This window comes from Crocodylus porosus, unplaced genomic scaffold (genome assembly GCF_001723895.1).
Source record: "Crocodylus porosus isolate Cpor-Errol unplaced genomic scaffold, CroPor_comp1, whole genome shotgun sequence".
NCBI classification, from domain to species: domain Eukaryota; kingdom Metazoa; phylum Chordata; order Crocodylia; family Crocodylidae; genus Crocodylus; species Crocodylus porosus.
This window is the reverse complement of record NW_017728886.1, coordinates 223,606,870-223,622,446: the sequence shown is the minus strand read 5'-3', so window position 1 is coordinate 223,622,446 and position 15,577 is coordinate 223,606,870. Positions and strand designations below refer to the sequence as shown.

The window sequence follows — 15,577 nt, the reverse complement described above, 5'->3', positions numbered from 1 at the left end:
ACAGTCCACCAGTTTCTTAAGGAGAACAGGGTGAGAGACAGTGTCAAAGGCCTTCCGAAAGTCCAGGAAGACTATGTCCACTGCTACCCCTCCATCTAATGATTTGGTTATCTGATCATAGAAGGCCACCAGGTTGATCTGACAGGACCTGCCACTGATGAACCCGTGTTGGTTGCCCCTAACCATGAAATCCTCTGCTGGCCCCTCATGGATGTGTGCCAGCATAATTTTCTCGAACAGCTTGTCTAGGATCAAAGTAAGACTAACTGGCTTATAGTTTTCCGGGTCCTCCTTCTTCCCCTTTTTGAAGATGGGAACCACATTGGCCCTCTTCCAGTCCTCTGGCACCACACCAGAGCAACACGAGTGCTTGTAAAGCCACACCAGGGGTCCTGTAATGACCTCAGCCAATTCCTTTAGTACTCTAGGGTGGAGATCGTCTGGACCGGCTGACTTGAATACGTCTAGTCCCTCCAGAAGCTCCCTAACTAGTTCCTCACTAACCCTTGGCCTAGGTGTACCTCCCCTGGGGCCTGAGGTGGGCCCAGCGGGGGGGTGGCTGTTCCGGTCCCTGCTTAGGAAGATGGAGACAAAGAAATCATTAAATATGTTGACTTTATTGTCTGGTGTGACGACCGAATTTCCTAACGTGTCCTGCAGGGGCCCCACATTACCCAGAACCTTCTTTTTACCCCCTATGTATTTAAAGAAGGACTTCTTATTGTCCTTAATCCGGGAAGCTAGTCTGAGTTCCATCTCTGCCTTGGCCTTCCTGACTGCCCCTCTACATCCCCAGGCAAGCAGTATAGTCATCCCTGGTGATGTCCCCTCTTTTGCATTGGGTGTACGCCTCCCTTTTAGCTAGGAGACATTCCCAGATGCTTTTGGTGAGCCATGGGGGCTTCTGTGCCCTCCTGCTCCCTTTGATCCTCGTTGGGATTACCTCTATTTGTACTTGGAGGTTCGTCTTCTTGAGGAGCTACCACTCTCCTTGGACACATGGCTCCCCTTCCCTCTGGGCCCTCAGTGCATCCCTGACTATTCTGCTTAGCTCGGTGAAGTTTGCCCTCCTGAAATCTAGGGTTGCTGCCTAGAAAGTCTATGATAAATTTGCTAATATTTTGAAAGGGCTCAAATACAAAAATAATGACTGCCCTGGAAAAGCTTGAAGGAAATTAAAAAAAATGCTTGAGGGAAATTTAAAAAATGTAACCGATGCTCATGTTTCTTCTGAAAAGTATACAAAGCCCCAGGAGTTGAGAGACTCCCACCACTGCACTTGCTTCAAGACTCACCCAAGAGGAGCTGTTTCCATCCTGTGATTAAAGCCTGCTTCCTTAATGAGGCATGAGTGACAGCTGGCATGCTTCTCTTGAGGGAAGCAGTTATATTTCCTCATCTTCAAATGAAGCTCAGAAAGCTTGCAGGGTCAATCAACAGCCTTCTACCCAACATGTTCTCAGGCAATCTAGTGATTAAGACACAAAACAACTGCAAGTCAATTCTAAACCGAGAGAATTCAAATTTACATACTGGGCACCAGCTCCTCCAGAGATATAAGTTGAAGTGATTCTAGAAGTCAAGGAAACTGTGCCCATGTATACTTGATAAAGATATACGTCCAGGATTGCAGTCTGTCTTTCCAATTTTGCTGGGCAGCACTGTTAATGCAACTTAATGACTGTTTTCTGTTCTCACCAGCTACTCTCACATTATTGCAGTATCTGTGTGCCTTATGTTGTTTGACTGTTTGCCCAGTAAACTATGACCTTTGCACTTGCATACGCTATAACAATGACAGATTTGCAAGAGACATGAGGGTTAGGGATGGACATTACACATAAACCATTAAGTGATCAGAAACTGGTTTAAGCCTGTAATAGAACAAATGTTAGGTGCACACAAACCAGTTTGAGAATGGCTGAAACAGGTTTGAGATAAACCTGGTTGAATGTAGTATCAGACTTAACTGATTTGGGTCAAACCCATTTGACCCAATATGATATCTTAAACCAAGCAGACTCCTTGCTGGTTTAAGATAAACCAGCTACCCCCAGCATCCTGGTATGCTCTCTGGGCTTGGGGGGTGGGGTGGGGTCTCTGCTCCACAGCAGGGCTGGCCCCTCCCCTCTGCTCCCTGGCTGAAGCTCCAGCACAGACTGTGGGCTGCTCCTCTCCTGCCCCTCACCACTCCCTGTTAAGCAAGAATTCACGTAGAATCAACAGGCAGAATCAATAAGTAGCTGGTAATGCCCCTTCTGCTAGAGTCTGGCCACTCCCCACCCTCAGCTCCATGCTGTGGAAGGAAGGGAGGGATGCTTTAGCCCCCCCCCCCCGAGCCTGAGTCACTGCAGGCATGTGCCTGCATTTCTGTGATGTCTGTCCAGTTACAAAACTGATTTAGCCTAGCCAGGTTAGACTAACCCACAAAGATAGAATCAATTCAGGTTCACACTTCTTGAATGTCTGTCCCTAGGACATAGACCTTCATGTTTCTTAGTGCAGTCCCACCATGGGGTGGAAGACTAGATGATCCATGCTATATTATATCCTCTGACCTGTCTTTGCCCTAGCAGGCCACCACACAGGGATCCTCCACCTTAAGTGTCACATGAGGAGTTAGCACATTTGTTTTCCTCCCCAGATTTTCTTCCTACCACATATGTATAGTGAAACGACACTAGTTACATTGCCATGGGTCTCTCTCTTTCTTTATTGCCTACTTCCAGAACGTACCTCTCTTGGTTTGGCATGATTTCAATGAGATTATTGGAGTGCTACACCCTTAGTCTTAATACCTTCTTGTCTCCTTGCAGTTGCTGTGGCAGTCACATGGGCTGACAGAGTAATCCCTGCTGTTGCTTGGATCATTCCTTTATCTGTTGCTGTCTCAATATTTGGTGCCCTCAACAGTAGCATGTTTACATTAGGACGATTAAGCTATGCTGGAAGTCAGTCAGGACATTTGCCTGTTTTAATATCCATGCTGAATGTTCACTGTTGCACACCAGCTCCAGCCATGATTTTTTCAACCATCATTGCTTCCATTTTTATTATCCCCTCTGATCTCATTGCTTTAACAAATTACTTTGGATTTTCCGTGTGGCTGATGATTGGACTGACCTGTGCTAGCTTAATTGTACTCCGATACCGGGAGCCTAATCTGCACCGACCATACAAGGTAAATAGAAACCTATTATAAAATATTGTAACAAATTTCCTGGGTCATGGATCTAGGGTAAAAGCTGCGAAACATCTAGATTGTGAACAGCAATTATAAAATGAGAGCTCACTATTATTTGTTATTATCCATGTTTCTCTAGTCCCTAGAACTCCAATGCTGTATCAAGGATACTAGGTCCTGTACAAACAGAACAAAAGATGGCCTCTGCCCCAGTGTCCAGTCTATGCAGAAGACAAGAGAGAGATGGGAGAGTATGGGGAAACCATGAGATGATATGACTCAGTGACACTGGCAATGTCTTCCTTGTTAGATTAAACTTTAGGTCACTTTGACTTTTGTTGATACACTGCCAGGCACAATAGGAAGTTGTGATTGCACAAGAACTGTGCTTGTACTTATTATTCCAATAAGAATTTTATTTTTATTGCAAATAATACTTTCTGAAACAGTCTTTTTGTGTTTCCTGTAGGTGTTCTTACCAGTAGCATTTGTGATGGTGGCAATTTCATTATTCTTAGTTTTGGCTCCTATAATCTGGTCTCCAAAGGTGCAGTATATATATGCTTTTATTTTTATGCTGGGAGGCCTTCTTATTTACCTGCCTTTTGTACATTTTAAATTATATTTTGGTTTTGTTGGTAAAATTACTTGTTATTTACAACTCCTGCTGGAAGTCTCTCCTGTTGATGTATCTGCTGATTGTAAGTATGACTAAGAGAAAATATTTAAACCCTGTGCTGCTACCAGTCAGAGGAAATTCTTTGACCCAGGGAGTAGGAATCATGAAGGGAAACATAGGTTCTAAGACTCTGATCTGCAAAACAGTTAATTAAGCATGTATTTAAATTTAAGCCTGCCAGTAATTCCACTGGCATTAAAAATAATCTCAGTCAAGAAGTTTAGCTTCACTGGAATACTCATATACTCAAAATTAAGCATATGTTTAAAGGGTTGTCTATACTTAGCACTCATTCACAACACTGAGTACTATGCAGCATTGAGTCCTACATGCATAGATAACCTGTTTTGAACAAGTAAAATTGGTAAAGGTGATAGAGGTTGTATATTTGTTCAGTATCACAGAAATAAAGTTAAAATACTACACATACTCAATGTATAGCAATATAGTAAGATAAATGTGCTTTCAAGATTCAGTATAAATGAGATATTCTGATTATTTTTAGTATGATGGAATAGCTTTCTTTTTAGGACTTATGGGTTTGAGGACTTTGTAGTTCTGCTTCTCTGCTACAGTGTTTGTATGAATTTGATTTTAATAAAAAATAAAAAATTATTGCCTGGGACTTTTAAAATCCTATTTTAAAATAATATGTACAGATACACAAATCTTGTTAAAAATAAATTATCCATACATTTATGTTGAAATGTCTCAAGAGCTGTCATTTAGCAGGTCTTTGATCTAATAATTAATATATAATAGGCAATCACAGATGTGTTTGAAGTAGGAAGGCGTGCTAAACATTCTGCTTTCTGGCTAAATGGAAGAAGCATTTAAATGTGTATTTATGTAGTGATATTTGTAAACAACAGAAGCTAGACCTGAATGTGTGGCAAACCCTGAGAAGAAAAGTAACTAAGGGAGATTTAAGAGGTCTTAAAAGAGTTTGGGGTTTTTTACTCCTATTACTATTACTCCTATTAGAAGGCTGAATTAGAACCTACCTCTTCTGATGGTTAGAAACGTTTTAATTTCCAACCTGAATTTATATATGGTCATTTGTTTTCTCTTGCACCAGCACTGTCCTTAGATTAATCTGGAGGTGGAGAGGGGTGGTGCCCAAGCCCCAGCCTGTAGGCCAAATATGCCTTCCAGCACCATGTCATCCTTCCCATAGGGCTCCCCATGGTTGTATGATGTTGATGGTTCATACTAATCCTATAATTCCTTTAATACAGCCAGGCCTTTCTCTTTCTCAGGTATTTCCCTAAGACCAACAAGGGACATCAGGGCTTAGGCTTCTGGGTAGACCTCTAGCTCAAACCAAGGTTTTCAGGACTTTTACCACTGGCTTCCTGACCTGTAATAAGGGACTCTTATCACCTTGGGGAAATCTCTGGACTCATCCCAACTCCCTGGGATTTGGGGTAGTCTGGCACTCTATTTGGTTATAGAGAAAAATTGACCAGAAATAATTCATTTGTTCCAAAATAAATTTGTTCCAAAATAAATTTGTTCCAAAATAAATTCTTTTGGCAATTTCTTTCAAAAAGAAGTTCTGGAAAATCTAAACCTGCGTTCAGGAAAAATTTCCCATGTAACAGACACTTCAAATTTCAGTTTGTGCTACTTCTGTGTTCTTCAGACTTTCCTAAATGCTGAGTTCCATATTCTTGTTTCAACTCCTAGGCTTGGCACTTTGGAAAAAATCATAGTTCAGGCTCCTCTCCTAGGATCCCATGATTTTGATATGCCCTGGCTTCAAGCTTCCCTTTATGCAGCTGCTCTGCATCAAAAGGAAACCTTGTTGATGCTAATAGGTTTTAACCAACACCATAACATTTTCTTCTGAAGAGTTTCACCTTGAATGTATTTGCATGAATGGCCTGTAACACGTATGACATAAATGCCCATCTGTCAGAAGATTCTGCAAGTGGTCAGAGGAACAAATTATATCAAAGAAAGAAAAAGGATCAGTGGGAAACAAACCGAAAGACAAGAATCAAGGGAAATGGCACCATGGATGACAAGTAGACCTGCATAATTTTGGGAAAGTAGGGCTGGAAGGGTCCTCACGAGGTTATCTAGTCTAGCTCCCTGCTTTTGAAAATGTCCAGGGATGGACATTCCACAACTTTTCTAAGTGGCCTATTTTAGTGCTTCACCATGCTCATAGTCAGAATGGTCTTCCTAATCTCCAATTTAAATTTCCTCTGGTGCAATGTGAAGCCATTGCTTCTAGTCCTGGCCCCTACAACCACAGAGAAAAGGCTATCTCTATTTTCATTATAGTCATGGTACATTAAGTGGAACAGCACAGGTAACAGACAACAGCTGCTGAGGGTTTACATATTATCCAAAGTGAATGTGTGGCTAAATAGGATTGCTCAAAATAGGGACAAGGGGCTGTATGGGATTGCTCATAAAATAATGTCTTTCACCTGTGCAACATCATTTCTTATTCTTACATTGAGAATTAATTAACAAAAAAGTATTCCTATGGACTAAGGAAAGTCAAGCAAACTTTACCTTTAGTACTCAAATTCAAGTCTCAGATAGAAGAACTTCCAATCTGCATTTCAAAGAAAGGATGTTATTGTCATCTTTCTTTGGCCTCTGTCCTAACACATGATCTTTCTGAAGATGTTGAGTTTTTTGCAAAGAGAGACAGAATACATCTTATACCTAAACAGGTTCTTAAAAGCAAATGTATATATTTTAAATCGGGACGTAATGCCATATCACTTTATATGTTGTTGATGTGTTATATGTTTTATTTTATTCCTGGGATTTACAGCAGCCAAATTTTATATTTGTCCATTATTAAGGACCAGAGAACATCATGGAGATGTCACATCCCATATTGAAATTTAGAGTACAACTGTTTTTCTAATTGAACTACTTTTTAATTAATTATTATTTGATATTATTTCTCCCATGCCACATACACTGTTGGTGATTAACATGTAAGAGACATGATTCTTGCCCCACAGAAATAACCAAATTTAGTTCCCTGTTTACACCAAACCTTTATATTTCTAGATAGGAAGGTCTCTTTTAAACACTAGGTGTGTCCCCAGGAGTGGGAACCAGTATTGCCCTGGGTACAAACAACAGTGGCACAATATGTACCACTGCTGCTTGTCCCTGGGGGGTGCAAGTGCACAAGTGCTCTGGCACATGACATGTGAGTGAGATAGGGGAGGCTAGGGTCAGCACCTGGGCTGGCCCCAGCAGACTTTCAGGAGTCTGGAGGTCTCTAGGGACTGCATATATGGCAATCCGGCAGCAGGGAGCCTGGCTGAGAGCCGGAGTGTGGATCCGGCCAGCTAAGCTCCAGTTGTGGGTGGTGCACAATGCTGTCATGAGTGCTGCCCTTCTTTTTTTTAGGCATGGTTTTTTTTGACACTGGGATTTCTTGGTGTCAACCCCCCCCATACCCCTCCCCCATGCTGTAAATTAGCAATGTGTGGAATGCCTGCATATGCAGTGTGTTTGCTGCATGGTGCCTCAGACCATTTTGTAGCACTGGATGCTACACGTGTACTTGTCTGGACTCGCCTACTGAGTGTATTTACACATACAATTAATGCCACTCAATGAACTCCAGAGCCATTTGAGCCATAGTTAGCTCTTTCAAGGTGCAACATCTACACGTGTGCCCAAGACAGTAGCAATTTGACCTGGAGCAGAGCAGCACCAGGTTGGCAGAGGGCCTGGTGGGTCAGACCTGGGCTTTGGGTGACGGCAATTGTTGGTGGAGGGCTGGCTGGGGCACAAGGTTGCTAAAGTGCAGAGCCATGTGGCTTGGTCACAGGCAGCCCCTGCAGTTTAGGACCCTTGTGTTCCACCCAGCCCCATCATCATTTACACGTGTGTATCGTCACAGTTAATTACTCCACCATAACATAGTACTGTCTGGAGCTAATTAATTTACTTTGCCCTAATACTATTGCACGTGTAGCCAGTGACACCTTACTGTAGAGCTAATCAGTCTACTCCACAGTAAAGCACAAATATAGATGCAACCACTGAAAAAAAACAGAATATCAATACCACTTTATTTATTATAAAGTTTCTCAATGTATCCTGAACATTTGAAGTAACACTGATTCTTAAATCTTTCTTTTGGGTGTCAAAGAACAAGAGATATAGGACTTAAATAATAAATAGATATAGGACTTAAATAATAAAATTATAGTTCTCTCAGACTAGACTGAATTATATATCCTTTATGCTTTTTTAAAATCAATTGACTTGTTAAGAGAGTCATTTCTGACATTCTGGTGCTTAAATATATCTCAATTTATTTTTCCACCATAAAAATTGCATTCATATACAGGATTATTAGGCCATTGACAATCCAGACTTGCAATATTCTTGTGCTTACAATAATAATATAAAATCCGATTTTTTTTCCAGAGCAGTTTTTATTTCAGCATTTTTAGTGTATGTAGATTTTGGTCTCCTTTCTTTGGTTGTTTGTTTCACCTGGGGGTCTTTTCAAGGGTAATAGCAGGATGACTGTATCTGTGACAGTCAATTAATGCTAAAGATAAATACTGTTTTTCTTAACATTGAAACTAAAAATGTGGGATTTACTTATATGGAGGGTCAACAGATTTGGAACAATACTATAACTATAAAACTACAGTGGTTTTAGCTTTGTGGCTAAACCACTGAAGCAGTGCAAGCAGCTGAAAGGTCAGTATTATTGAAAAATCAGGAAAAACTTAATTTAAATATGGACTTCAGACTTTTTTGATCCAGAAAGCCCCTTCTAGTCTTAAGTTCCTTACTAGCATTTTCTGCTTAGATAGTAAATGTACTAACATCATTTTAAGCTCTGCCTCAGCAGGCATATAAAAAAAAGAACCAGGGAGCTTGACATGCAGACTGGTCAGTAAACCAATAAACCAAAAATGATTTTTTGGGGATACTTTGCTAAATCGTTTGGGTCCAGATACTGTAACAACTCCCCTTTGCAGTGTTCTTTACTTTGCTTCAATGCGAGTAAGAAAGAGTTCTTGCAGAAGAAATACTGAACCTTGGTGTGAACAAGGCAAAAAAGATAGAGATGTTTTTCAACCATTTGATATTGAAAGTTGCTATTGCAATATATTTAAGTCCATATTCACAGTACGGTAATAATTACAGATTTTAAACATTTAAAAGCAATTTGGTTCCTACTGGGCACATCTACACATTAATTAATGTGCCATAATTGGTGCTACTGTGCATTATCACAGGTGAACTTTTTTAGTGACATTAATGCACATTAAATTAAATCTACTGCACATGAGTGCTTTAGCATGGGCTTTGTCCGTCATGCTAATGTGCAGTAAAATTGGTCTTCTGTGCATTGTCTCATGTAGATGTGCCCACTGAAGAGAACTGAATTGTTGAATGGTCCATATATTGTGCAATAGAGTAGTGCCTTTAACAAGTTTTTTTCCTCCTGCCTTAGATAGTGCTTACCACTAGATGGCTCCATTGTGATGGCCAGAACCAAATAAATTAATAAGCAATAAATATGTGCTTCTTGGAGGCATTTGGAGCTTTTGTCTAATATGAAGCTTGTATTTTTGTAACCTGCAAATGTAACTTGTAACTGTTTGTGGAACTGACTAGGCCTCAAAGACAAAGCTCTAGCTGTGAAATTAGCTGACCTAATAGTTCTTTCTCTCTCAGAATTTAGCCTTGATAATGATAAAAACTGGATTCAACTGCCCAGCTTATCCAGTACATTTCAAGAAAGAACATCTCAAAAAAGCATAGTAAGAGAGTTCTGAAGGGGCTGGATTTAGGCGGGGTAATGTTAATTTCAAACCTGAAGATGCTGTGTTGCAATTTGGTTATTGGATAAACCTAAGCTTGGGCAGTAACTCTTTATAATAATTTCTAACACCTTTTAACCCCATAGGATAACAGCTATAAAGCAATATTATGAATGGCTACATAACTAAAAATTAGCATAATTAGAATATAAAAGAACACACATGTCATACTAACCCTTGGGAAGGACGGAACTGGAGGGTCATTGCTTTCCCATACCCCCATGGATCTCTCTTACTCCCTGTGAGAGCAATGACCAGATCCTGACTGAGGGGCTTCCACCAGTTCTTCTTTGGGCAGCCCAGTTCAGAGATGTTTGACTTCACTGATTCAACTTGATGTGCATCTTCTAACCGAGGGACTATTGATAAGTTACTAACCAAGAGGGAACTCTTGGTTAATTTCTTTATCTGTTTTATTATCACTGTCAATTTTAATCTGTACCGTTATGTTGTCTGTTTATTAGCTTAACCTTTTTATTAACTATTATATATGCAAACTATATCTTTTGTTGTCATAAGTAAAATTAATTCCTTTTTGTAAGTGAAACTTGTCATTTCTTTTCTTTCCAACATCACCTCCTTGATCCCGAACTAAAAAGCCCAGTAGCTAATAAAGTTGCAGTGCACAGTCAGTCTGCAACTAGATTGATATACTCACAGTGCCCAGCTGGCCTGTGACACTCCATGCTTACATACTACTGTACTACTAATTTATTGTGCATGTTGGTTTTTAGAATATTACATTACCAGGAGAAACCGTTTTACAAAGTATCCTATTATAAAAATGACACCGCTCCAGGACATTCAGTTCACTACAAAATTCAGTCCTATAGTAATTCAAGAATTTAGAAGCCAAAATGATATAGAAATAACTCTGTACAGAGTTACTGAAAACAATGTGTTCATTGCTTACTCTGGAAACCATCCTAAATGGTTGCTGGATAAATTAATGGTATACTGAGAGAGGCTCCAAAATGCAAATGAACCCAGAGGGCGCATCCAGATGAGCATGCACATGTGTCTTGCAGCATCTCAAACCCCCTTGAGATGTTGCAAGACGCTCGTGGAGGAACAAAAAACATTCCTCGTGCTGTATATTTGTAGCACAGGGGCAAAATTAGACCCCGCCCCAGAGGTAAAAAAAATCCATGCTGCAAAACAGGGGGCAAGACATGGTCCCAGACCGTGCCTGGAGGCAACCCAGGAGTTGGTCCTCCAGGAGAGAAGTTGTGGTTTCTGGCCAGAGCTTCTTTGTGGTGCTTCTGCTGCCCTTGGCACTGTCAAAGGTAAGTTAGGGACATGGGGTGGGGGGATTTGTGGGTGTTTGTAGGTGGGTGTGAGGAGTGACAGGAGGATGTTGGGGGGTGTTGGGAATAGAGAGGATTGTTGGGGGCTATGGGGAGTGTCAGGGAGATGTCAGGTGTTGTGGGGAGCAGTGGGGGGGATGTCTCTATGTCTTAGTGGGTGGGTATGTGGAGGGGCTCAAGTGGGGGCTGCCACATGCCTGCCCCCCCATCCAACCCCTGCAGTGCTGATGGCAGCAGGCAGCGTGGCTGTGGTTCTGCTGCAGGCACAGTGGGCAGTGATGCGGCACATGCTGAACGGACCCGGCCCAGTTCACTAGTGCACAGCCTTGGATGGGCCGAGCCAGATCCATTCAGCGTGTACAGAGTTTAGGTCATACAGTGCCACATTGCTGCCTGCTGCACCTGCATAGCCCCACTTGTCTGCTGCCACCAGCACTGTGGCTGCAGGGTGGGGTGGGGAAGGCATATGCACTGAAAATGCGAACTGCCAGTCCAACCCAATCCAATTCAGCCTGGGGGGGTAAGTTCTGTGCCCTGCGTAGGGGGGCTGTGGTTCTGCTAGGTGGCTGGGTCCCTGGGGGGGGGGCTGTGGCCTTCCAGGGTGGAGCTGGGGCCCTGCAGGGGGGCAGTCCATGTGCTGTGTGGGGGGGCTACACTCTGTGGGGACCTGGGGACACACCCCTCCTGAGCAAGCAGCCCCTCTGTAAGGTGTCCCCATACCCACAGTCCCCCCACAATTGTCCCACACCTAGCCACACACCGGCCCGCATCCCCCAACATCCCTTCACAGCCTCCCACATTCCCCCACACCTCTTCCCATCCTCGTCCTGCAAACCCCACATCCCCCCATCACACACCCATCATGTGAGAAGAAAACCAAAAGCACACATGAACACATATAGATATTTAAAATTTACTTTATTATGATGATAGAGACACTGGTAGGCTTCCAAATTGTTTTAACATTGTAAATATATCAATAAAGCATTGCCCAACTGATCTCTCTCTGTTTCTCTGTCTGTGTCTGTCTCTCTCTCTATATTTTTGTTTTGTTTGTTTTTAAATGGATTTGGGATGCTGCTGTAGCAGTCCAGCTGACACAAGGGGCTAGTGTCCCCAGATACAAATTGGCCAGGCCCCAGAAGTTCCTGAGAAGGGGTAGCCTTGTGCTGCTTGCTAGGGCAGATTTTTATATTGCTGGGGCCAGCACTGGGCAAGTTTTTATACTGCCCTGTGCTGGCCCCAGGCTGTAGCTCCCCCTGGCTGCAGATCCCGGAGGTGACAGGCAGGGTTATTTTGCCCCAAGTGGCACAATTTGCCACACAACAAAGTGCATGTCCGGCCACGTGCTCCGAGGCAAAAAGCCCTGGCTCAAATTTGCATGACTTCTATTTGAGCTGCTGCAAGAGCACGTGCATGTGATTGCATGTGTGGATGCAGCTAGAAAGGCTATTGCTTTTTCTTCATGAAAGGTCTAAGGTGCATAGGTGTGAACATTAGATTTTTCAGATGCTGTAGAAAGAAAAATCTCAGGTACATGAGGGATGAATTAAATCTGGCTGGAAATGAACTCCTACTTGAAAGTAAGGCAGGAAGAAACATTTATTTCATTCAGTGGAGCCATTTCCTTTAATATTTTATTTTTTAAATATTGCACAGATTGAGTAGAATTTTAGTTGGGGTAATATTCTATTTTAAAGTCTGACCACTAGGGACTATTGAAAGAAAGGGTCTTTGTGCAGTTAAAATACTAACCTGGGTCTGGAAAGACATTAGTTTAGTGTCCAGCTATGCCACAGGCATCCAGTACGAACCGGAGCAAGTCACTTAGTTCGAACTCTGTCGTTCCATTACCTAGTGATAAAATGTGTTGCCCGAACTAAGGACCTTTTTACATGTCACACTGTGAGTTGCACAAATGTTGATGGATGCTAATGCTAGCTTGAGTTTGGAGCAGTCACATATTCAAGCCAGAAGGACTGAGAGGTAAGAATCCCTCCCCCTTCCCATTCTGGGCTTTCCCTCTGCTCCCTAAATGCCTCCCCTCCCAGGGCTCCCCTGATTTCCCCTATCCTCGCGGCTCTGCTGCCCTCCTAGCCCCACTTCCCACTTGTTTGTGACTATCTGTTCCAGGGGGAGGGTTAAGTTGTCTGATTGGCCCCTGCTGTTGTAGGGTTGCTACTCTTCTCTGGGCAGGGAAACAGTGTGCCCAATCCAGGCCAGCAGTGGAGGCCAGGTGGGTGAGGTGTTTACACTAAGTTGCAGCCTGGAGCGGGTAGGCTGCCATCCTTCCCTGGCCTCTGCCTGAATTCAGACTAGAATGGCTAACTACCTCTGTCTACACAAAGCTGTGTTTGTTAACATTCTTATTTTTTTCCTTATTCTGTGTTTCCACATGGGGTGTGTGTCTACATTGCTGCCAAAAGTGTGAATGTAGTATAGTTTAGACATACCTCATGCAGTTTTACACTAGATGGCTTGAGTAAGAGATGGCTTTCACTAGATAGCTTATACTGGTAAGAGTATGGAACTAAACACCTGAGTATTTACTCAGGTTTTCAGGTGGTTTTTGCAGCCTGTGCTGAGCTCTTTATTGCTCTGGCATACACAGTAGCCCAGTGGTTCTCAATCTTTCTCAGACTCAAGATACCCCGCCCAAACTCAGGGCATGACTGGAAAAATGCCAGATATTAGTTTTCACTTGGCTTTTGACCATAAAAATATAATAATAATAGAATCATTCTTCTGCTGCAAAGAACTCAGAATGACCACAGTAGGTCAGAATGTTTTTAACACCATGGGTTCCTATTTGAAATCTCTGGGTTTATCTTGTGAATCCTGTTTGTATACCTAACAGTTCTAACAGTTAGGTATACAGTTGTGTGGCACCCCACAACACCCTTGAAAGGAAACCAAGGCGCAATGTGTGGCACAGTTCCCTGGTTGAGAATCACTTCTGTAGCCATATCAGTTCCTAACATAGGTGAAGATTGTGTAGGTACATCTACATAAGCAGAACCCAACCTCTTTGATAACTGACTGCCATGAAGACACTTTCCTGCAGTGATACTGACACTGATACCAAGTGGGCAGATCTTGCAACTATAAAGATGCTCCACATGGATTGTAGAATTGGAGCCTTGAAACATATTTTTGGGAGGGACACCTGCATTTTATTTCTCTTTTAAGCCTCATACGCTTTTATGGTGTAACAACAACAATAGGCTTCCATTAAAAAATGTCTTACTAGATGAATAACCTATCTCCTCACAAAAGACAACGTCAAACTGCTATCCACCATTAAGCTTATGAAGGATCTAACCATAGTTGGAGGGCTAGATCCATTAGGTGCTCAGCTACCTCAAGGCTTACTATTGCAATGCTTAGTTCTTAGTTGTTTCATCTTGGGTACTTATATGTAATTGGCTTATAAAATACAGTAGGAGTTGGAGTGTTGTTGTAGCCATGATAGTTTAGGAAATATCTTAGAAGCAAAGATGTTTTATTAGATATTTTATTTTTTGAACCCAGACCTGAAGAAGGGCACTTGATGCCCAAACGCTTGTTCAACAGTGCTTCCAACTATAGCGTTGGTCCAATAGAAGATATCATAAAAATATCTAAAATGTGCAGGATTAGCTCCATTTATCAAATCAATTCTTCAGGTTCATAAATTGAAAATGTGATAAAAAGTGTTCCTACGGGCTAAGGCTATGAAGATAAATTTCACCTTAATTACTTCAACTCAAGTCTCAAAGGGAAACCTTTCTGTATAAAACTACAGAAGCACAACAGCCTCAGCATGCAGGCTGAGAATACCCCCATCTTAGGAGAGCCTCTAGCCTGCTCGTTAGAATTGTCTTTAGGGATACAGGAACTTGAACACCTAAGTGGAGCAAAGAATTTTCTCTGCTCCCCCAGACCCCCTTTTAGCTCTATAACCACTAGACTATTGTATTAAAGTTGGGGTGCTATCAGAACCCACCTTTTAAAAGAAAGAAGCCATCATCTCATATATGGGGGAACCCTATCTTACAGATATGTATCAGGCATGCTAAAAGAATGCTTACTGGTCACACTGTTCAGGGGAGACAGGAATTTAAATGCCTACTTTGGCATTAGATCAGGTTTATGTATCAGCTTCTAGGTACAAGCTATTCAGTATTGTCAAGAGTGAAGTGCTTTTGGGCACATACAGAAGCAGGACTTCAGATATCTGGTGAGCCCAAAGATCCAAACTGAGACTCCTATGAAATGCAGGCAGCTCCAGGAGTGTTGAAGGTCACAACTTAGGTTCCATCTAAATTCTACTTTAGACACCAAAGTCCAGTTTTAATTCTGGCCTTGAGGGCTCACAGAAGATTCACTAATGACGCTCTTCTGGATACTATAGTGTGTCTGTGAGGGCTTAGCACTTTTGCAAAATTAATTCACAAAATTCAAGTTGGGTACCTAGAAAAATGAGGAACACACAAGTGGTGACCACCTTTGGAAAATCAGGTTATATGACTTACCTAGCATGATATGGATGAGTCCTTCTCAACCTGGAAGGACGTGAGCAGTGGGGTTC

At 42.2% G+C, this 15,577-nt stretch overlaps 1 protein-coding gene across 5 annotated transcripts in view; it reads left to right on the top strand.

Annotated features, from left to right (window-relative positions):
• The window catches only part of SLC7A13 (solute carrier family 7 member 13), an 87,269-nt gene that overhangs the window by 7,331 nt on the left and 64,361 nt on the right, over positions 1-15,577 (top strand). The window contains exons 3-5 of one of the 5 annotated variants that reach the window (XM_019549890.1): positions 2,817-3,181; positions 3,654-3,731; positions 5,718-6,746. In XM_019549890.1, the coding sequence (XP_019405435.1) occupies positions 2,817-3,181; positions 3,654-3,731; positions 5,718-5,744 (470 nt within the window). In that variant the 3' untranslated portion in view covers positions 5,745-6,746. The other 4 variants (XM_019549880.1, XM_019549898.1, XM_019549873.1 and 1 more) reach the window with 4 other exon arrangements.